General features: G+C 41.8%; 1 protein-coding gene across 1 annotated transcript; it reads left to right on the forward strand.

Annotated features, from left to right (window-relative positions):
• Positions 1 to 1,601: 1,601 nt before the first annotated feature.
• On the forward strand, positions 1,602 to 19,434 carry brpf3a (bromodomain and PHD finger containing, 3a). Its single transcript, XM_058373824.1, has 13 exons — positions 1,602 to 1,891; positions 4,388 to 5,891; positions 6,026 to 6,179; positions 6,402 to 6,533; positions 6,913 to 7,041; positions 7,321 to 7,621; positions 14,225 to 14,500; positions 14,874 to 15,359; positions 15,481 to 15,559; positions 15,637 to 15,728; positions 15,813 to 15,880; positions 15,962 to 16,116; positions 16,955 to 19,434. Exons 2-13 carry the CDS (start codon positions 4,405 to 4,407, stop codon positions 17,151 to 17,153), a joined length of 3,558 nt encoding a protein of 1,185 aa, XP_058229807.1. The 5' UTR covers positions 1,602 to 1,891; positions 4,388 to 4,404; the 3' UTR covers positions 17,154 to 19,434.
• The last annotated feature ends 2,985 nt before the right edge of the window (positions 19,435 to 22,419 follow it).

Genomic DNA, 22,419 nt, shown 5'->3' on the forward strand with positions numbered 1-22,419 from the left:
AATGTATGAATAAATCTGTTGAATCAAACTTGATAAATGACACCCTGTGGATCTGGGCCTTCTACAGACTGTTGCTACAAACTACACACTTACTTAATCGTCTTTGCTAGCATAAAGGGTTGACAAATCTTCTCCAGACATTTCGATTCTGGGTGAGTGTTGCCCTGGATTTGATTGCTTTCTGAAGATGTAGTCAGCGTTTCTGTTGCAAGAGTATTTTATGCAGTGGGTTGCTAGCCCAAACCTCCTCCTTTCACATCCTAGGCTTGAGACAAGGCAATGGTGGAGTTACAAACTATGCACAACAGACTACAACCTCACTGAACATCTCTGGAATGAAATGAAACACTAGCTGTGCCCCAGACCTTCTCACCTGATATTAGTGTCTGACCTCACTAATGTTTTTGTGGCTGAATGGACAAAAATTCGAACAGCCTTCACAGAAGTTTGGAGGGAAAAAAACCTTTGGCATGATGCTTTGATAATTATATATTAATTTAAAAGAGCATCATCACTGTCATGTAGCATCTCACTTTTCTTTAAAACCATGGTTATACATATTTTAAGGTGCTATATATAGAATTCCTGTCTGTTCAGGCAATTCTAGTTTGTCGCCTATGATCTCTCTCATCAACAGGGTGTCTCAGCGTGTAGAACCTCTGCACACAGGATCGTTTTGTGGTTTTGCACCATTCTGATGTTGCTAATTAGTATGCCAGAAAAACCCTTAAAATATATGTTAACAAGACTGGCATAATAACAGGACAGAACACAGGAGATGGGTGGACATAAAATTATAAAAGCAGAAAGAAAAGCAACTTAAGTGAACAATTTAGCTTAACTGCATTTGTTTTTGTTTAAAAGTCATTTTTAATTTATTTTTCAATAGATATTGAACTGTGGACAATCCCTTTAATTAAAAAATACCTGCATAGAAGTGAACTAATTAGGTTAGATTAATTAAAGGTTAGTTAATCCTTCTGCAACCAGTACTTCCACAATAAAATAAAATGGACCAAGCTGTTATACAAAAATAACCATGGGAGGATGGTGTGATTGTGGGCTAATATATGTTAAATCATTTATATCTCAGTGATTGGTCAAAAATCACATTTTTTATTTAATAATGAATGAAATATTTGGGCTTTTTAATCATTTAAAGTTACATTTAATGTTAGTGAACATTGGTGTAACAAGTTCATTCCTGTTTTCCTTTACATCATAGCTGTTATACAGGTGTTTCCACGCCAGCCTTGCTTCTTTTTAAGGTAATGAAGGAAAAAATCACAGCTTGTCACTAAAAAGCCATAAAGCATAAACCCTGTTCTGTGAATATTTTGAAGTTCCTCTGACTGTTAACCTACACACTGCTGACATAAAATCAGATCCATACAGAAAATGTATATAGTTTTATATATACTATATAAAATATATATATACTTTATATATAAGCTAGAACTACCAAAAGCCGTAATATTTTAAAAATGAGCAAAAAACCCAGGTATGCGCCTTTTTTTTTTTTTTTGCACGCGCTCGGACGTTGTTGGCTACTGGAAGATGTGACGTCATGCAGCGTCTTGGTACACCCAATCACGAGGCGAGTCTCAACCGGAGCGCTGTTTTTTTATTATTATCATTACGGGGCGAGTCTATTTTAATTACAAACCAACGTTTGCTGTAGTCCGGGCGCTGAGCTGTAATAACACGTGTATGTTTGGAACATACACAGAAACTTTTACGATGATAATACTGCACAAATGTTCCAAAAGTGACGTTTAGGAACATTTTGCAGGAAGTCATCTCAGTGAATGGCTTGAGGAAGCTCCAGACGACGACGCTGTGTACCTGAATATGACCAGCCTTCCCTGTCGTGCACATTGATCAATAAACAGTAAGTCTACAGTTTACACGGTTAGGGTCAGTAACGGTCGGTAAACGGTTGGGTTATTTCAGTGACAGATGCTCGGGTAGCGCCGCAGATCTGCATTTAACAAACGGCCGCAGCACCGCTGCCTTTTCTCATTAGTTCACGAGACAGATACAGGCAAGGCGGTTTGTTCTTTATAGTTTCACTCAGTGATATTATACAGACACGAATAACAAAGAGCAGTCGAGAATTGCATGATTGTTTTTTCTATTTCTCTTCCGGATTAATAAATGCTGCAGTGACAAAAACTGAGGCATTTTGTTATCAATGTAAACTATCGGAGGCCAGATTGTGCCTCTGTGCCGATAAAATGGCTAACTCATCACGGGCTTGCTTTAGTATTAGTATTTAGCCGCTCTGCAACCAAACTACGTCACCTGGTAGGAAGGAATCACACAGCTCTGCTTTACAATTGGCCAAAAACAGGCACGTGCTTCCTGTGTGTCATTCTGATAGGTTTGTCTGCAGTGAAGCCTATTTCCATTATTACAGTCCGTTCAGACTAATGCCCCAAACAAATACAGTCTGTAGGGCTGGCAATCACGATTCATCCCTTTGACTCTAATCTTTAGATTTCGTTTACCAAAAAGATCCTTTTAGGTTTGTTCAAAGATGAATTCAGTGACCCTTTCCCCAAGTGACAAGTACGCCAATAGGTGGCGCAAGCGAGAGTAGTTTTAGATATTATATGTATTGTTTCAGCGCAATACATTCATTAAAAAATCACACGTTTTCAAGAAACACGATTTAAGAAAAAAAGATTTATGACAATTTCCAGATCCGATCCACAAAGATATCTGAATTTATTTTCAAGAAGAATATTTCAGTCAGTGCAGGCACGTTTTCTTCTGACCCAGATAAATATTACAAATTTACTGAATTTTGTTTCATTTGAACACATTTATAAACACATTAATGAGAATCATGTAAGCAAATGCATTGTAGAAATCAAAGCAACTACTTTATAATTCCTTTACACTATATATATATATATATATATATATATTTTTTTTTTTTACCAAGCCTGCTAACCTTTGTATATCTTGCGTGGGATCTCTCGATTTTAACATAGGAGTATGTTGTCACTAACTAGTAGTTACAATGATGAGATCTGTTTTATAAATATTCTGTTATATGAATATGAGTATTTCTGTATGCCTGTGTAGACAGTGAAAGCAGCGTAGAAGTATAAGCAGCAGTAGAGGCAATGTTATAATTGTAAAGCAGTGATCAGGTATATGTAGTGTGAGAGTCTGTATATTGCAGGCAGGTAGTTATGGATGGATATTAGAGGACTGGTTTATGACCCTGACGATATGACTCTGAGAAAGACGCTGTTCCTCAGCTCTATAGGCATGGATAACTTGACATATCATATAACGTTTGCCAGATGGAACAAGCTTAAAAGGGGCAGATGTTGGTTGCTTTCCAGAGACAGCAGGAGTACATTTCTTCCAGGGCTGGTAGTTGTGTGTGATTTTCTGGGCACTGGAGACAACCTGCTGCAGAGCTTTCCTGTCAGCAGCTGTGCAGCTGGGGAACCACACTGGGATGCAGTATGTAAGTAAGCAGCTGTTTGGGTAGTCCAGCCTTCTTAAATGCCCTCAGGAAATACCAATACCTACTACCTTCTATGCTATTGGACTCAAGAACCTGAAGCTGGGCATGTTTTCCACTTTGTCTTCTTTGATAAGGACTGGGGCATATTCATTCTAATTATGTGACCTCCAAAATTTTATGTTAACCTACTTGGCCTTTGCTTTGTTAAGGGACAGGTTGTTGTCAGAGCACCAGCTAACTAGGTGTGGGATCACTGCTTTATGTTTTTTTGCTGTACGTGATCAGCCCAATGTCAGTCTAGTCATCTGTAAACTACTGATGTTACTTCATGTATACACATGCACACATCTCTGTGTATTAGTGTTCAAGGTTAGCATGGAGGAAAGGTGGGTGCCGACTCTACCTGTCTACAGGTGATCTGACAAAAGTTCAGGATTTACTTGCAGAGACATTCTAATTTATGTGCTCAGTTTTTCAACATGGGACAGGATGTAAAGGGTGATAGCGAGGCGAGGGCCTTGTTTTGCCTTATATGCAAAATAATCTGGGTCTAGGGATATGTTCCTACATTGTGAGTGCTGAACCTGAAGACTTGGTCATCCTATGTTCTTAGGATTTTGTTGCCATGAACACAGCAGCTAGCTGAGTTTTTGTGATTGCCATTGGCTGTGCCTGCTGCACAGCTGTATTATTACACCTTCTTATAATATACTTAAACATGAAATGCTCAATTTCCTCTTATATCATTCTATTGATTCTGGGTGAGTAAATGTTTTTATTGCAGTTTTTTTTTTTTTTTTTTAAAAAAAAAAGGTAAATACTGAATAGGGGAAAATCTATATTGCGCTTCTGTTAAGTTTACAGTCCATGCCAACACTCACTTATTTATGCATTTTAAAGGTAAAAACTATCTAAAAATGAAGAAGCTAAGAAGACGAAGTTGTCAGATTGCATTCAGCAGAGGCAGAGGACGGAGAAGTTCCTCCAACCACACAGACCAGCATATTCTTCTCCGCTCTCCCTCCCCATGTAGACTCAATTTCTCCATGTCTAGAGACACACTCACATATGCTCAGTCTCAAAAACTGGTGGAGGTAGAGCTCCAGGGCAGAGTTCATCGGATCAACATTTCTGACCCACTCAGAGTCATCACAGAGGATGAGATGCTGGCACAGGACATAGCAGAGTGCAACAGCAACAAAGAGAACAGTGAGCAGATTGCAAGCTATACTCAGCAGGACCACACAGTCTCCTCACCAAAGGACAGGAGAAAAGACAGTAAGCATAGCAGCAGGGGCAGACGCTCTGGTGGCCAACACTACACCCACAACCATTTTAGCTCAGCTCATCACACTCAGTTAGTGAGCCCTCTACCTAAGCCCAACTTCCACAGGGTGGACACCTACTCGCCATCTGAGGCTTGTCCTCTTCCTGTGGCCTACTACCGCTACATTGAGAAGTCCAGTGAAGAGCTGGAGATGAAGGCAGAGTATGACATGGATGAGGAAGACATGGCTTGGCTGGAGATCGTCAATAAAAAACGTGTGTCTGATGGGCATGCCTCAGTCCCTCCTGACACATTTGAGTTATTGATTGACAGGTTGGAGAGAGAATCCATTCTGGAGTCCCGGAGCCAAGCCTTGTCCCAGAGCCCCATTGACGAGGATGCATTCTGCTGTGTGTGTCTGGATGACGAGTGCCTTAACAGTAATGTCATCCTGTTTTGCGACATTTGCAACTTGGCTGTGCACCAGGAATGTTACGGAGTGCCCTATATACCTGAAGGCCAGTGGTTATGTCGCCGCTGCTTACAGTCCCCCTCCCAGCCTGTGGACTGTGTTCTTTGCCCAAACAGGGGAGGTGCCTTTAAGCAGGCCAGCGATGGCCGCTGGGCCCATGTAGTTTGCGCTATCTGGATACCCGAAGTTTGCTTTGCTAACACAGTATTCCTAGAACCTGTAGAAGGTGTTAATAACATTCCCCCTGCAAGATGGAAACTCACTTGCTACCTGTGCAAGCAGAGAGGGAGGGGGGCATCTATTCAGTGCCACAAGGCCAACTGCTACCGAGCATTTCATGTTACCTGTGCTCAACAGGCTGGGCTCTTCATGAAGATTGACCCAGTGCGTGAGACTGGCACCAACAACACCACATTCACTGTGAAGAAGACTGCCTTCTGTGGAAACCATTCTCCTCTTGGAGCACAAGTGGGGTACAGTGAAGAGGGTGGAGGATTTGTAGGAGGTAGGGGTCAAAGGTCATATACTTTAGTTAAGCAAAATCAGCATGGGAGCAAAAAGGGTTTGGTTACAAAGCAAGAAAAGAAGACAAGAAAAAGCTCAGATGGGGTGTCACGGAAGTCGACAGTGCCTCTACTCCTTGTGCCCCAAATCCCATCCTACAGGTAAGACTACCTGCATTTGCTCTCATAGACTACCAACCTATTTAAATGTTTATGCCATTCTGTATACCAATACAGAAAACAATCTTAACTAGATGTATAGGGAATGAAGGCTTGATTTACACTTTATCTTACAGGCTTAATAAGATTTGCACAGGTGTGCCAGTACAGAGGAAGAACCAGTTCATGCAGAGGCTTCATAATTATTGGTTGCTAAAACGTCATTCTCGTAATGGAGTTCCACTCATCCGTCAGCTGCACTCACACCTCCAGGTTCAGCTGAATACAGAGGTCTGGGAGCCTTTAAGATTTTAAATCTTCAGTTTTTGAATATGCCCAAAATTTCTCTTGTAATATTTATAGCAATTAAAATATCTTAAGAAATTAAGTTACCAATATGGAGCCTATTATGAATATATTTGAATATTCATGTTATGATGATTATTAAACATCAGCATATAGTTTTTATTACCCAATTAACATGTAATACACTGGGTGATGATTTGTTTGCAGAGTGAGCCAGATGCCAAGGTCCAGGCTTTGCGGGTGGAGCTGAAATACTGGCAGAAGCAGCGGCAGGACCTAGAGAAAGCTCGACTTTTAATCGAACTCATCCGTAAGAGAGAGAGGCTCAAACGTGAACAGGTGTACATGCATGCTTTTTACTGCAAGTTAATTAACAGGGAAAAGAAACTGTAGTCCCACAGCGCACACACTGTTTACACAACCTGGACACAATCAACTATATCCTTATCAGATATAATAGGGACATCCACTGGGCCAACTGTTGTTAACATATTGTTTTGGATTATTCTGCTCTAAAAAAGAAATAATCATAGCCTTCTTGATTTTTAATTATGAGAAGTACTTGATGTATGGAGTACATTTTGTATGGAGTATACTGTATGTACTGAATAGGAAACCACTGGTGATTGTGCATCATTGTTTATGGTAAAATAATGGTTCTTGTCCTGATTTTTCTTGTTTAAGAAAATGTATCCTAATATTTCTGTGCATGTGGAAGCTAAAACTGCAGCAGGTGACACTGGAGCTCCAGCTCACTCCAGCCTTAGTACTACTGCGCTCCACTCTAGAGCAACTGCAAGAGAAAGACAGTGCTTGCATCTTCATTTCTCCTGTCAATTTGTCTGAGGTAAATACATGGTGAAAGAAGGCCATTTAACCAATATATCTCTGGAGTACAACAGCATGTAGTTGCATCAATTGAACTTCAGCCCTACATACATTAATGTAACTGAAGATGGTCCTATATTAATGCCTTAAAGATTCCATGTCACAAAAGCAGTTTGTGCCCATGTCCTTTGACCCAAAGGTCCAACTTTTGTTCAAATGGTGCAACTGGCTGCTAGGAAACAGGCTTTTAAAAAAATAAAGTCAACAATTATGCTGCCTTCTTCTTTCTGATACACAGGTTCCAGATTATCTGGAGTTTGTTTCTGAGCCCATGGACTTCTCCACCATGCGTAAGAAGCTGGAGGCACACAAGTACTGCTCTGTGGCAGATCTGGAAGCTGACTTCAACTTAATGGTGTCAAACTGCCTACGGTACAATTCCAGTGATACAGTGTTCCACAAAGCTGCTATGCAACTCAAGGAGGTGGGTGGAGCCATCTTGCGGCATGCCCAGCGCAAGGCTGTCAGCATAGGCTTCGACCTTTCCACAGGGATGCATCTTCCCGATGACAACAAAGTGAACTCCAGCTGGAGCAAGGGTATATACATACAATATATGTATAGACATATATATGTCTAGTTGTGCTCAAAAGTTTGCATACCTTGTGAGAATTTGCAAGATGTGTACCATTTTTAAAGAAAACATGAGTGGGAAGGCAAAACAAATTTATTTTATTTCTTATAGGACTTAAGTTCATATGTAAGGCATAACAGAAAGGCACAATTATCAAACAAAACATGACAAAAGAAAATGAGGAAATAATCCCTGTTCAAAAGTTCACATACTTTTAGATCTTAATATGCATGTAGTCTTTTGTAATAATTGTGCAAGTGGCCCTTAATTCCCTCAGGTGGTATAGCTGCCCATTCCTCTTGCCAAAATGCCCACAGTTCCTGTACATTTTTTGGTTGTCTTGCACAAACTGCACATTTGAGATCTCCCCAAAATGGCTCAATGATATTGAGGTCAGGAGACTGTGATGGACACTCTAGGGCTTTCACCTTTTTTTGCTGTAGCCATTAGAGGGTCTTGGCCTTGTGTTTTGGATCACTGTCATGTTGGAACATCCCATGCAGAGTCCCGAGCAGCTTTCTTGCAGTAGAATGAAAATTGTCTGCCAGTTGTAGCGCACTGAGCGGGGACAGAGAACAACACACAGAGCCCGGGAGCACGTCAACACCAGCTTTTAATTACTCCGAACTGAAAGTAGGGAAGACAGGAACTCAGGTTAGCAGGAGAGCAGAGGGAAAAAAAAGACAAAAAAAAAGGATAGCCAACTAAGGAGATTCTTCCCTGAAAGGGCGCCTAGGCCAGGAAGGGCTAACGGCAGCAGCAGCGTCCTGGAGAAGGCTGAAAATGGCTGGGGACAGCAGGTGCAGATCCAGGAGGGGCTGAGCTTCAGTGGTTCCACGAAGGCCTTGCTTTAGTCCGAGCTGCCTGCGAAACAAAACACACCATCCCTATTAGTCCAGCAGGGGGCTTCCCCCTACCTTCTGGGGCTGGCGAGGCCAGCCTCTCTGTTGTGTTGCTCAGCTGGAGGGTGAATAGTTTAGCGGCGCTTCTGATTGGCCCAGAGCGTTTTGGCGTTTTTTTGTTTTTTTGTTTTTCTTTCTCCTGCTCCGCCCTGCACTCCAATTTAGTGGCGCTAGCCATGGTGCTGATCCGCTTCCGTCTATGCGGGCGCCACTGTCCAGGGTGCTGCACCACTGCAGCTTGTGTTTTCCAGGGAGAGGGAGGGGGCGAGGAGTGACTCTTTTCTGCATGCGTGCGGCGGTGTGCGCAGCGCTGTCACAGGGCCCCCCCCTTAGCCCCCGAGCCCCCACCTGGTGGTCTTTGGGCCCAGAGTGGGCGCGAGAGAGACCATCTGCATTCCCATGTTGGCTCCCAGCTCTGTGCTGGACCTGGAACAAGAAGTCCTGCAAAGGGAGGAACCACCTAGTTACCCATGCGTTAGTGTCCTTGGCTTTGGCCATCCATTGCAGAGGCGCGTGGTCCGTGACCAACGTGAAGTGCCGCCCTGCCAGGTAGTAGCGTAGTTCCTCCACGGCCCATTTGATTGCCAGGGCTTCTCGCTCCACTGCAGCGTAGTTTCTCTCAGCGGGGGTTAGCTTCCTTGAAGTGTAGAGGACCGGATGCTCTTCCCCTTCAAATACCTGGGACAGAACCGCCCCGAGACCTGTCTCGGAGGCGTCAGTATAAAGGGTGAAGGGGACGCTGAAGTCAGGATTTCGGAGCACTGGGTGGCTGGTGAGCGCTGTTTTCAGCTGTTGGAAGGCTCGCTCGGTTTCCTCCGTCCAGCGCACTCGGTCCGGTTGGCCCTTTTTTGTGAGATCTGAGAGAGGGGAGGCTACAGAGGAGATGTTAGGGACGAATCGTCTATAATACCCCGCCAACCCCAGAAAGGCTCGTGCCTGTTTTACTTCCTGATGGCCTCGACCTTCTTTTCTTGGGGTCGTAGCAGCCCCCGTCCAATGCAGTAGCCGAGGTACTGTGCCTCGGTCAGCCCCAGGTGGCACTTACGGGGGTTGGCTGTCAGTCCTGCCTTCCGGAGGCCGCTCAATACCTCCTTCAGGTGGAAGAGGTGGTCTGACCAGGTGGAGGAGTGGATAAGGACATCGTCTAGGTAGGCGGCAGCGAAGGCTTTATAGGGCCGGAGAACGACATCCATAAGACGTTGGACGGTAGCTGGGGCCCCGTGAAGACCGAAGGGCAGGACTCTATACTGCCAATGGCCTCCAGAGGTGGTGAAGGCGGTTTTGGGTTTAGCGTCTGGGGTTAGGGCCACCTGCCAGTAGCCTTTGGTGACGTCCAGGGTGGAATCGAATTCTGAGATTTGGTTGAGCCTCCGGAAATCATTACAAAGGCGGAGGGACCCATCCGGCTTGGGCACCACTACAATGGGGCTGGACCATGGGCTGGTGGACTCTTCAATGACCCCATCTCTTAGCATTTGCTCCACTTCGGGCTTCAGGGACCCTGTATGGCCGTTGATGGACCACCGCTCCGGGAGGGGTTTTTATCTCATGTTGCACCAACTGCGTGAGCCCTGGAGTGGCCGAGAACACATCTGAGAACTGGTCGATGAGCTCGGTGAGATCTTGCTGTTGGGCTGGCGAGAGCTCCTCTCCCCTCTTGACTAAGGTGCGCTCTTGGGGATCTGTGGTGGCAGAAGCAAATGCAGACACAGCCGGCTGGGCCAGCAACCATCTTTTTAGGATATTGATGTGGTATAACTGTGTGTCTGCGCACTTACCTGGCTGTTGGAGGTGGTAGTTTACAGGTCCCACCCGTTCGAGGACTGTGTAGGGCCCCTGCCACTTGGCTAGGAACTTGCAGGCGGTATTAGGGACTAGGAGCATTACTTGGTCCCCGGGCTGAAACTCCCGGGGTTGGGCTGGCCAGTTATAGGCTCGCTGCTGGTCTCTTTGGGCTGCCTCCATATGCTCTCGTCTATTCTCGCCTGCATGTCTTGGTCATAGTCGATCATAGAGCGGAACGGTGAGTGCTGTCCTTCCCAGGCTTCCCGGGCCACATCTAACAGTCCTCGCGGTCGCCGACCAAACAGGAGTTCGAAGGGGGTGAAGCCTGTTGAGGCCTGGGGCGTTTCTCGAACAGCAAAGAGGATGTAGGGGAGGAGGAGGTCCCAGTTCCTCCCCTCCTCATCTACCACCCGGCGCAGCATCCTCTTGAGGGTCTGATTGAACCGTTCCACCAGCCCATCAGTCTGTGGGTGGTACACGGACGTCCTCAGGTGTTTGACCTGTAAGAGCCGACACAGATCTGCCATTAGTCATGAGGTGAAAGGCGTACCTTTATCAGTGAGGATGTCCTTGGGGATTCCCACCCGACTAAAGAGCGCGAGGAGCTCTCTGGCGATGTTGCGGGAGGTGGCTTTTCGAAGTGGCACTGCCTCTGGGTATCTCGTGGCATAATCCATCATCACGAGGATGTATTCGTGACCTCGGGCGGACTTCGGCAAAGGCCCGACGAGGTCCATGCCAAGCCGCTCAAAGGGGACGCTGATAATGGGGAGCGGAATGAGAGGGGCCGGTGCTGGCTTCTGGGGGGCTGTCTGTTGGCACTTGGGACAGGCCCGGCAGAAGGCTTGGACTTCTGCCTGCATTCCAGGCCAGGTAAACCGGTCCTTGAGTTTCTCTAGGGTGTTACGCGGGCCCAGATGGCCCCCCAGCAGATGCGTGTGGGCCAAATGCAGGAGGAGGGCGGTCCGTGAGTGAGGGACTACTAATAAGTCACATGGCTCCCCACGGCGTTCGGTGTGGTAGTACAGCAATCCCCCCTTGACGAGGAAATACGCCGCGGGAAGCTGGTCCACTGAGTGGGTGTTTACACCCTCTAACTGCAGAACTTGGACCCAGCAGTGCTTCAGCCGGTCATCCTCTTTCTGCTCCCGTCCGAAACTCCCTTCCCTGGTGACCTGCTGAGATAGGGAAGACAGGGGATTAGCTTCTTTCTCAGACTCACCTGGGGAGGAAGGCTCTGGGTCCGGGGCTCCGCGGGCCATGCACTCCGGCTTTGTCCGGGCTCTGGGTCTCTGCGGCCGCCTCACCTGGTTGGGGCCCTTCATGGTGGCGGAGAACCCTGGCCAGTCACACCCGAGTAGCACAGGGACTGGGAGATTTTGGATTACTCCCACGACGACAGGCCACTCCCCGGCTGGGCCCCAGATGAGGACCTGAGCGGATGGGACGGACCGGACATCCCCGTGGATACAGGAGACGGGTATGATCCCCGCCGGTTTTGCTGTCTTGGGGAGAACGCCGGGTCGGACCAGGGTGATGGTACTCCCCGAGTCCAGCAGGGCAGGCACGGAGCGGCCATTGAGCTCCACGGTGACCCTTGGGGATTCCGGGATGGTGGTCGCATGCAGGACACATCCAGCGAGCCAAGGTTTGGGAGCCCAACCTGGCACAGTATTTACACAGTATTTTCTGATAACATGCTGCATTATTCTTACCATGAACTTTGACTAACTTCCCTGTGCCACTGGAGCTCACACAGCCCCAAAACATAAGAGATCCACCACCATGCTTTACAGTGGGGATGGTGTACTTTTCACTATCAGCCTTGTTGACTCCTCTCCAAAGTTTATGATTGTGACTATAAAGTTCAATTTTGGTCTCATCACTCCAAATGAGGCATGTCTCTGTGCTGTCTGGCATACTGAAAGCGGGCCTTTTTGTGGCATGGTCACAGTAATGGCTTTCTCCTGGCAACTCGACCATGCAGGTCATTTGTGTTCAAGTATCTCCTCATTGTGCTCCTTGAAACAACACCACCACTTTTTTCCAGAGCAGCCTGTATTTCTCTCAAAGTTGGTTGTGGGTTTTTCTTTGCATCCCGAACAATTCTTCTGGCAGTAGTGGGTGAAATCTTTCTTGGTCTACCTGACTGTGGCTTAGTACAGAACCTCTTATTTTCCACCTCTTTATCAGAGTTTGAACAGTACTGACTGGCATTTTCAAGAGATATCGTTTTATAATTTTTCTGCTTTATAGAGTTGAATTTCATTATTATGCAGGTTTTTTACTATTTGATTTGAAGTGATCAACAATCACAATCATGATTGATCACGATTTTTTTCCCAACCACATTTCTTCCTCAAAGATGATGGTTCACCATGTCCTTACAATGTTTTGGACAGTTTTTATTAGTAGAGCTGCACGTTGCTGGATAAAATGAGAATCACAATTTTTTATTCAGAATAGAGACCAGGATTCTGGAATCAGGATTTTTATTGATTTACAGAGTGAATGTCTGTTGAATATCCAACCTAAAACTAACTGGGTTAGGGGTTGCACTGGATGACGTCTTTTCTGTTGACATTTGTGTTGTCTGGCCGCTGGGACTTTGTGAACAAACAATTTTGTTTTTAGCGACTGTTGCATATTGTATTATTTGATTTTGTTACAGGTGATTAAACAGATTGGTGATGTTACTCTTTGGTGCAGAAATGATGGCAAAACATTGCTTGCAGTGTATAGTTTGCTGAGCAGCATCATCTAGTTTAAAACACTTCAGAAACAGCTCCTTTTTTGGTACTAAAACAACATCAGGATTGTGATACAAATAGCATACATGGTTTTTGCAATCCTGATGTGACTGGAAGCATTGGGTCATGATGAGTTACACCTCAGAGGAATGTTACACCAAAGAAAGCCAATGAGGCCCAACATTGGTGCCTAATCTCAGTAATATTCTGTGACTAAATAGGAAATTCCCATAGCCATATTCCAAAATCTAGTGGAAAGCCTTTTTAGTAGAGTGATGGCTGTTATAGCAGCAAAGGGACAACCAACTTTGGAATGTGATGTGCAATGTAGTGTGTCTAAGCAAGGAACTGTCATTAAAATGTCTTTCAGTGAATTGTTGTTGATAGTTAGATTTACTTCAGTTTGTTTGTTACATTCCAGAAAGATCAGAAAAGTTTGCTGGACAAGCTACAAAGATCTTCTATTAAAATAGAAACAGTGCTGCTGCTAGTCACAATGAGGTCCTTTATATTGCAATTCCTGTATAATTATCTTCTCGATTTTCTTTTGGTAATGATAAAAACAATACAATAGAATATTTACAATTATATATTTTAAAATGAATTATTTTTGGAAACACAGCAGAGACTTGCTTACCTGTGCACAGCTAAGGGTCTGCTTGGGCTATATGGCGTAGTGGCTCTTCAGATAAAAGCAGATTTCTTTTATTAATTTCCATTTTGGACTATTTGTATAGAAATACGGTTTTCAAGCTCAGTAAGTCCACTGATGATGGACAAAAAAACCCCTTTCTGCCAGGGTTTCTAACTGAAACTGAAGAAAACCAGCACTTCACCCAGCACTGTTGTGAAAAACAAATAGAAAAATATGAAAAATACCTCTCATAATTTATCTTTCATTTATTACTTCACAAAAAACTGCTGTATTAACAGGGATGTGCAGACATTTTATCTGCACTCTATTTGTCTTTAAATTTGGGAGAGCCTGTAAAAAGCATTGTTGGTAAGAGTAATGAGTAAAACTATAAGCTATTAAAATGTTTCTCTTTAACAATAAAAACCCACTCAGCACTAGCAAACATTTGTGACCAATAGTTGTTTTTGTTTTTTTTCTTTAATTTCACTTTATAGTTGATGTTCTTCTGGATCCTGGAAATAGATTCCACATGTCTCCAAAGGACCAGCTGAAACAGCTGCTTGAAAAGCTGGACATGGTGACATCCATGTGTGCCAGCGGAGGACGCACGAAACGGCTGCGAATGCTGCGCAGGGAAATCAACAGTATTCGGCACAAGCTCAACCACCAGAGGCGCACTTCACGACTGCTCAGTGGCAACATTAAAAAGGAAGACAAGCATGAGGAGGAAGATCAGAATGAAAAAATTAATTATGGAACAGCCATTCCAGGTGCTTCATACCAGTAAAACCTTCCAGTTTTCCATCCATTTTCTATTTATATTAAGCTCCCAAAATAAGCATGAACCAATAAATGGTTACTTGATTTACATATGGGGATAAAAATCTCCTCTCTTGTTTATAATCTCCTCTTTTGTTTTATTCTTGTATTTTACAAAAAATATTGCTTTAACTATGAAGAAAGATTTTGAAGTCAATTAAGTCACACTTAAAAGAAAGAGTGTAACATGCTATTTTTCACTATACTGACACTGCACTTGCACAGAATTTCCTTGCCAGACTTTTAAAATCAGCTCTTTCAAATGAACTAATAGCAGCAATGCATTTGTCCCTAAACCAGAGTTTTTTTGTTTGTTTGGTACAGAATCCAAAAAATCTACAAATCAAAAAACTCAGGAGTCCACGTGTCTCGACTCCTCTCCTTTACCAGGGGATGCCCCACCAAATGCTTCAGTCTTCCGCCTGGAAACAGGAGGGATGACCACCCATGGCCAGTTTTATAAACAGCAAGGAAGCAGAGGCAAGGGGAGAGGTAGAGGTAAGGCAAAAACTCCCACTAAGGCTCCTGCCCATACAGAAACAGATAATAAACTCCATCTAAAGGAACGACACACACTATCCGTGTCCTCTCTGGATGGTTCGCCTTTTTTGCCCAAGTTGGGTGTAGGCCGTCGTACATCCGTACTATTCAAGAAAGCTAAAAATGGAGCCAAACTGACCAAAAGCAAGCTGTTTTCACTCCAGAACAGAGTCAGCGCTGACCAACCAAATGAAAAACTGCAAGATCAAAGATCTCAGACGAGCCAGCTTTGCACACCACCAACCTCAAAATCTCCATCCAAAAAGAATGGTATGGAAATACTTTTCATTTTATTTAACAAATGGTATTTTTCATCACCAGTTTATATCACCAGTAATGTTATTTTTATTTTTATTTTTATATTTTTTTTCCGCACCTCTTTTTATTTCAGGATTGACCAAGGCTCTTTGTCAGAACAATAGTGTCCCAGAGTCAGAGAGCTGCTCTACTTCTTATCAAAACAACATCAGGTAAGGGTCACATACGCTTAATAATATGCAGGAAAGATATAGTGAATTTATTTACCCTTTTTTATTACCTTTTCTAGAAATAGTTCTTCACCTTCCAGACTTAGTCAGTGCAAACCATCTTTAAACAAGGTCCCAGCAGGTGTGGGTGGGAACACAAAGGCTGATTCAGGTAGGTACAGATATGAAATAAATCTGTTTCCACAAATAATTTAATAATAATAATTTCATATAGTGTCTAATGATTCCCAAAAAGTGACAAACCTGGAGCCTCTCAGCTTGGTTTGGGCTAAATGCAGGGGCTATCCGTCATATCCTGCAATGGTAAGTTTTTCTGTAACAGTAATTTTTTTTATTGAGTTAGTTGAATCACCCAATTATTTTAATCATGCTGCTTTTCTGCAGATGATAGATCCTGGCATGCCCAAAGAAGGAATCCTTCCTAATGGCATTGTAATCCCAGTACCACCTCAAGATGTGCTGAAACTGGGTGAGCGCATACAGATGGAGACTGAAGACAAGCTATTCCTTGTGCTGTTTTTCGACACAAAAAGAACTTGGTAAGCAAACAAAGCAAGGCCTAAGCTATAACATTTTGTATGATCAGATTAAAAGTGACATACATGCATCAAGATTTATAAAACCTGAAGTGGATGTGAAAATGTTCCCGTATGCATACTTATAAGTGTGTGCTCATGTTTTGTTAAATTAGTTCATGGTAACTTTTCCTGTTATATGTGCAAGAGTGACTGAAGCAATTATTGAAATTCTAAAGAAACATAATTAAATAAGTGTTGTTGAGGTCTTCTAACAAACACCTGTCACATTTCCAGATTTCCGGCCTTTATTTTATTTCTTTTCACTCTGGTGTAACTTTTACGTACTTTGTGATTAATAAACAAGCCTCTAATCCTCTAATAAGGAATTAAGAACATTTTTTCATTCATGTATAGATTTTATAAGTCATTACAGTATAATAGGATTTTATAGCATTTTAGGTCAGTAGTCATTATATTGTAGGATTTGAAACATTTTATAAGTCTTTAGTCATTATATTGTAGCCTTCAATTTTTACGTTTCACACAGACAGACAAATAAACACATACTCGCACAGAGTTTAGCTCCACTCAGCTTGCTTAGATCAGCTTTCATGCCACTCCCAAGTTTCCACACTAAAGATGACAGAATAAATGCAACAGACGACCGCTGTTAGTGTAACCGGACTGTGTGAAGTCTCTTCATACTGATCCATGTGGTTAGTCAGTTATTTTATTTAACATTTTAAACTGCTAACCTGTAAATTTTTGGTTTTATTTAATTTGCATAGAAGTGGCTTCAGGTCCTCAGAATAGGTATTTTGTATTGAACCTAAATGGTTTTCCCTTTATTTCCCAATAGGCAGTGGCTACCAATAGGCAAACTCCATCCAATGGGAATTGATGACACTGTGGATAAACTTCATCTGATGGAAGGCAAAAAGCCAAATGTGCGGAAGTCTGTACTCATGGCATATGAACGAGCAATGAGGCACCTCAGCCATGTGCATGAAAACGTGAACTTCAGGCCCTCCTCTTTCATTCAAAGCACTTCACTGTGACATACAACTCAAAAAGACTGTTGTGTAGTGGTACTGGAAAATGAATCTTTAGAAATGTCAATAGATATCTTATATTATGTGTCAGCATGATAATATACATGCTGTGAAAAGAAGTCAGGTATCTTTTTCTCATGCAGTGGTCCAGGGTCTTTCTGATCCTTACATAGGCCCTTTTTGTTTGACTGATATCAAGCAATTTAAAATGTGCTGACCAACTATAAAAAGGTAAAACTAAAATATAGATATCTGCACTGACTGTTACTGGTTACAATTAGGCCTAAATGCAGCCTTTTTGTTGAGATGGAATTAATAAAAAAAAAAACAGACAAACATTAAAAACAAATAGTGTGATTAAAAAGTTTAACTGACTAGCATGCTGTATTGTACAAATGCAAACAAATTGGATTGATTTATGTGGATAGAGGCAATGTGCAGATAAATGAAGACTGCCTACATAGATTACTAGTTTGATTGTGTGTGTGTGTGTGTGTGTGTGAGAGAGAGCTATAAGCCATAACATTAAAACCATTAATCTTATATAGTGTAGGTCCACCTTGTGCTTTAAAAAAAGTTCTGACACACTGAGGCACTGAGTCTCCATAACACATCTGAAGGTGTTCTGTGCTATCTTGTGGTATTAGCAGTAGATCCTTAAGTCCTGTAAGTTGTGAGGTGGGACCTTCATGAAGCAGACTTGTTTGTCCAGCACATCCCACATACGCTTGAATTGATTGAGATCTGGGGAATCTGGAAGCCAAGTCAACACCCTGAACCCTTTGTCATGTTCCTTAAACCATATCTGAACAATATTTGCAGTGTGGCAGCACATTATCCTGCTGAAAAAAAGCCCACTACCATTAGGGAATAGCCTTGCCATGAAGGGGTGTACTTTGTATGCAACCATGTTTGGGTAGATGGTACATGCATTTTTCATTTAGCACATCCCAGCTGTCCACATGATGAAAATGTGATTCATCAGATATTTGTGTGGGATTAGACCAAACCCATGTGCACCAGTGAGCCTTGGACCTCATGAATCTCTCACTGATTTATTAGTTGTCTTTCCATGACCACTTTTTGTAGGTATCTGGGAGATGCTTTGATGCAGTTTGGACACAGTTTGGCCCTTTTGTCAAAAATATATATAAATATATATATTCCACTCCTTTACAGGTGCCCTTGTAATGAGATCAGCAGAATTATTCATGTAACCTGTCAGTGTTTTAATGTTATGGCTGATTGGCTTGTGTGTGTGTGTGTGTGTGTGTGTGTGTGTGTGTGTGTATACACTACCAGTCAAAAGTTTGGACACACCTTTTAATTCAGTGTTTTTTTGTTTAGGGATTTATTTTCTACATTCTAGAACAATACTGGAGATTTCAAAACTATGAAATAACACACATGGACTTAAGTAATCCGTATGTAATACCAACAAAAAACAGTCAGTTGTTATTTTAAGACAGGAAGGTCAGGTGTTCTGGAATAGTTCTTGCAAGAACAGTATTGTCAAGTGCATTTGCAAAACCCATCAAGCACCATAATGAAACTGGCTCACATGAAGACCATCCCAGGAAAGCAAGACCAAAATTTACCTCTGCTGCAGAGGGGAAGTTTATTTAGAGTTACCAGCCTCAGAAATCACCAGTTAACAGCACCTCAGATTAGAGCCGTTATAAAGGCTTTACAGAGCATAAGTAGCAGACATCTCAATATCAACTGTTCAAAGGAATTTCAGTATTTGTGTATTTCGGCCTACCTTCAGCATTGTTTTACAGTGTAGAAAGAAATAAACATCAGGAAAGACCATGGAATTAGAAGATGTGTCCAAACTTCTAGTAGTGTGTATAATTATATATATATATATATATATATATATATATATATATATATATATATATATATATATATATATATATATATATATATATATATATATATATATATATATATATATATATATATGAGAGAGAGAAAGCTCTGGGAAAACAAATGAGACCACTGCCAAATCTCCAGATTGGAATGTCATCAAGAGGAAGATGGATGGTCACAAACCATCAAGCAAAGCTGAGCTGTTTGCTTTTTTGCAAAAAGAGTGGTATAAAAGTTTCCCAACAGCAATGTGAGAAACTGATGGAGTGCATGGAGCCAAAACACATGCAAATCAGGGTTATTCCACCAAATACTGATTTCTTAATGTTATTTAGCCAAAGCATTAACACAATTTGTTTACAAATTATTTGCATTTTGTTTTATTTGAGTTATTAAAGCTCTGCAAATACTGCATGATCTTGGGTTATTTTGATGTGTTGTCATTTCTTTTAAATATACACTCTAAATAACAATAGTTATAGATAGTTATTTTGAATTTAGGAGAAATATTGTCAGCAGTTCACAAAAAATTAAACAAAACTGTTCATCTCACCAATACATGAACCTGGAAGAAAAAAACATAAATGGATTATTTTGCAGTGGTCTCTTATTTTTTTCCAGAGCTGTCATATATATATATATATATATATATATATATATATATATATATATATATATATATATATATATATATATATATATATATATATATATATATATATATATATATATATATATATATATATATAAATAAATAAAATATATACACACACACACACACACACACACACACACACACACTATATTGCCAAAAGTATTTGCTCACCTGCCTTGACTCGCATATGAACTTAAGTGACATCCCATTCCTAATCCATAGGGTTCAATATGACGTCAGTCCACCCTTTGCAGCTATAACAGCTTCAACTCTTCTGGGAAGGCTGTCCACAAGGTTTAGGAGTGTGTTTATGGGAATTTCTGACCATTCTTCCAGAAGCGCATTTGTGAGGTCACGCCCTGATGTTGGACGAGAAGGCCTGGCTCTCAGTCTCCGCTCTAATTCATCCCAAAGGTGTTCTATCAGGTTGAGGTCAGGACTCTGTGCAGGCCAGTCAAGTTCATCCACACCAGACTCAGTCATCCATGTCTTTATGGACCTTGCTTTGTGCACTGGTGCACAGTCATGTTGGAAGAGGAAGGGGCCAGCTCCAAACTGTTCCCACAAAGTTGGGAGCATGGAATTGTCCAAAATGTCTTGGTATGCTGAAGCATTCAGAGATCCTTTCACTGGAACTAAGGGGCCAAGCCCAGCTCCTGAAAAACAACCCCACACCATAATCCCCCCTCCACCAAACTTTACATTTGGCACAATGCAGTCAGACAAGTACCGTTCTCCTGGCAACCGCCAAACCCAGACTCGTCCATCAGATTGCCAGATGGAGAAGCGCGATTCGTCACTCCAGAGAACGCGTCTCCACTGCTCTAGAGTCCAGTGGCGGTGTGCTTTACACCACTGCATCCGACGCTTTGCATTGCACTTGGTGATGTATGGCTTGGATGCAGCTGCTCGGCCATGGAAACCCATTCCATGAAGCTCTCTGCACACTGTTCTTGAGCTAATCTGAAGGCCACATGAAGTTTGGAGGTCCATAGCGATTGACTCTGCAGAAAGTTGGCGACCTCTTCGCACTATGTGCCTCAGCATCCGCTGACCCCGCTCCGTCAGTTTACGTGGCCTACCACTTCGTGGCTGAGTTGCTGTTGTTCCCAAACACTTCCACGTTCTTATAATACAGCTGACAGTTGACTGTGGAATATTTAGGAGCGAGGAAATTTCACGACTGGATTTGTTGCACAGGTGGCATCCTATCACAGTTCCACGCTGGAATTCACTGAGCTCCTGAGAGCGACCCATTCTTTCACAAATGTTTGTAAAAACAGTCTGCATGCCTAGGTGCTTGATTTTATACACCTGTGGCCATGGAAGTGATTGGAACACCTGATTCTGATTATTTGGATGGGTGAGCGAATACTTTTGGCAATATAGTGTATATATATATATATAGAGAGAGAGAGAGAGAGAGAGAGAGAGAGGAAGGAGGTGAATCAAATCTTAGTGAATTAATTTGGATTGCTGAAAAATAGACACTGGTGTTAAAATCAGGCAGCTAGGACATTGGTGTCTAACAGCCTTAACATGCTTTAAATGTGTCACTTTTCACCTCCTATACTTGATATTGACAAATGAATTTACATTCATGGATTTGTTGTTTTTATGGCTTTATTATTTAAGAGAAATTTTTAATCTTAAAATGTAAATTTACAAAGCATGGATAAGACAGATTTTGGGACAGACTGTGCTTTAGTATATATTAAAGCATGTATGTAGAAGATGTTCATGTGTTTTTAAAATCTAAAATGTAAATTAAGTACCGTGAAATATTGTACATTTCATTTTAATTTATATTGTGTGGTTACAATGGTTTAATAGTAATTAAGGATATTTAATTTGTAACAAATCTCTGCAAGGCATATTAATATTTAGATAACATCTGCATATACAATTCAGAAAAGTAAGTCCATAGATCATGTATATAAAGTAAAATTGAAAGTGTTTTTAAACTTGTAAAATCAACTCGACATGCCAGACCTGCCTGAAAGTGAGAAGGGAAATAAATACATTGTTGTTTGATATTTTGCTCTTAAGTATTTTTAAGGAGAATGCCACAACTCATTTGACCAATGTTATGTTACACAATGTCTTCAGTACATGGTTTTGAGCAAATATATTAAGTTGCAAATTTGAAATTGAAATGTTTTATTCATTTATCTATTTTTAACAGTCAAGTCACTTTGTTTGGTGGCAAACCCTGTGAAGAAACAATGGAAAAAAGCATGTCAGTTTCATTGAATCTGAACGTTTACTTTTGAGTGCCACTGTCGTCTGATTTTCTCCGGCACAGACATTGTAGTTAAAAAAAAAGACATGAACACAAACATCACTGTTTTTAAATGCCAATAAAATGAGATCACACTGGAAAATGATACAATGACTTTTTACCAGTAATACACACCTGTAAATTCAAAGACTAGATATTGTAATAAAAAATGAAATCACTGAAAACCCAGATACCTTTATTTTACAGTACAAAATAATTTAGGAAGGAAATTAAATTTGTTTGCAAGGAAATCTTCAATGAGTGCACTTACAAAAGTGCAGGTACAAAATAATCTAAAATACATTTAAGTACTTTGATAATGATAAAACAACAGATGTGCAGTCATTTAACAGTCAGGTATGACATGCATGCATTGGTACTTTTGAAATCAGGTAGCTTGGAAGTATTTTAACTATTTTATTAGCTTATCAGTGTTTGTAAACACTACATTTTTTTTTATA

Source organism: Hemibagrus wyckioides, linkage group LG21, assembly GCF_019097595.1.
Source record: "Hemibagrus wyckioides isolate EC202008001 linkage group LG21, SWU_Hwy_1.0, whole genome shotgun sequence".
NCBI lineage: Eukaryota > Metazoa > Chordata > Actinopteri > Siluriformes > Bagridae > Hemibagrus > Hemibagrus wyckioides.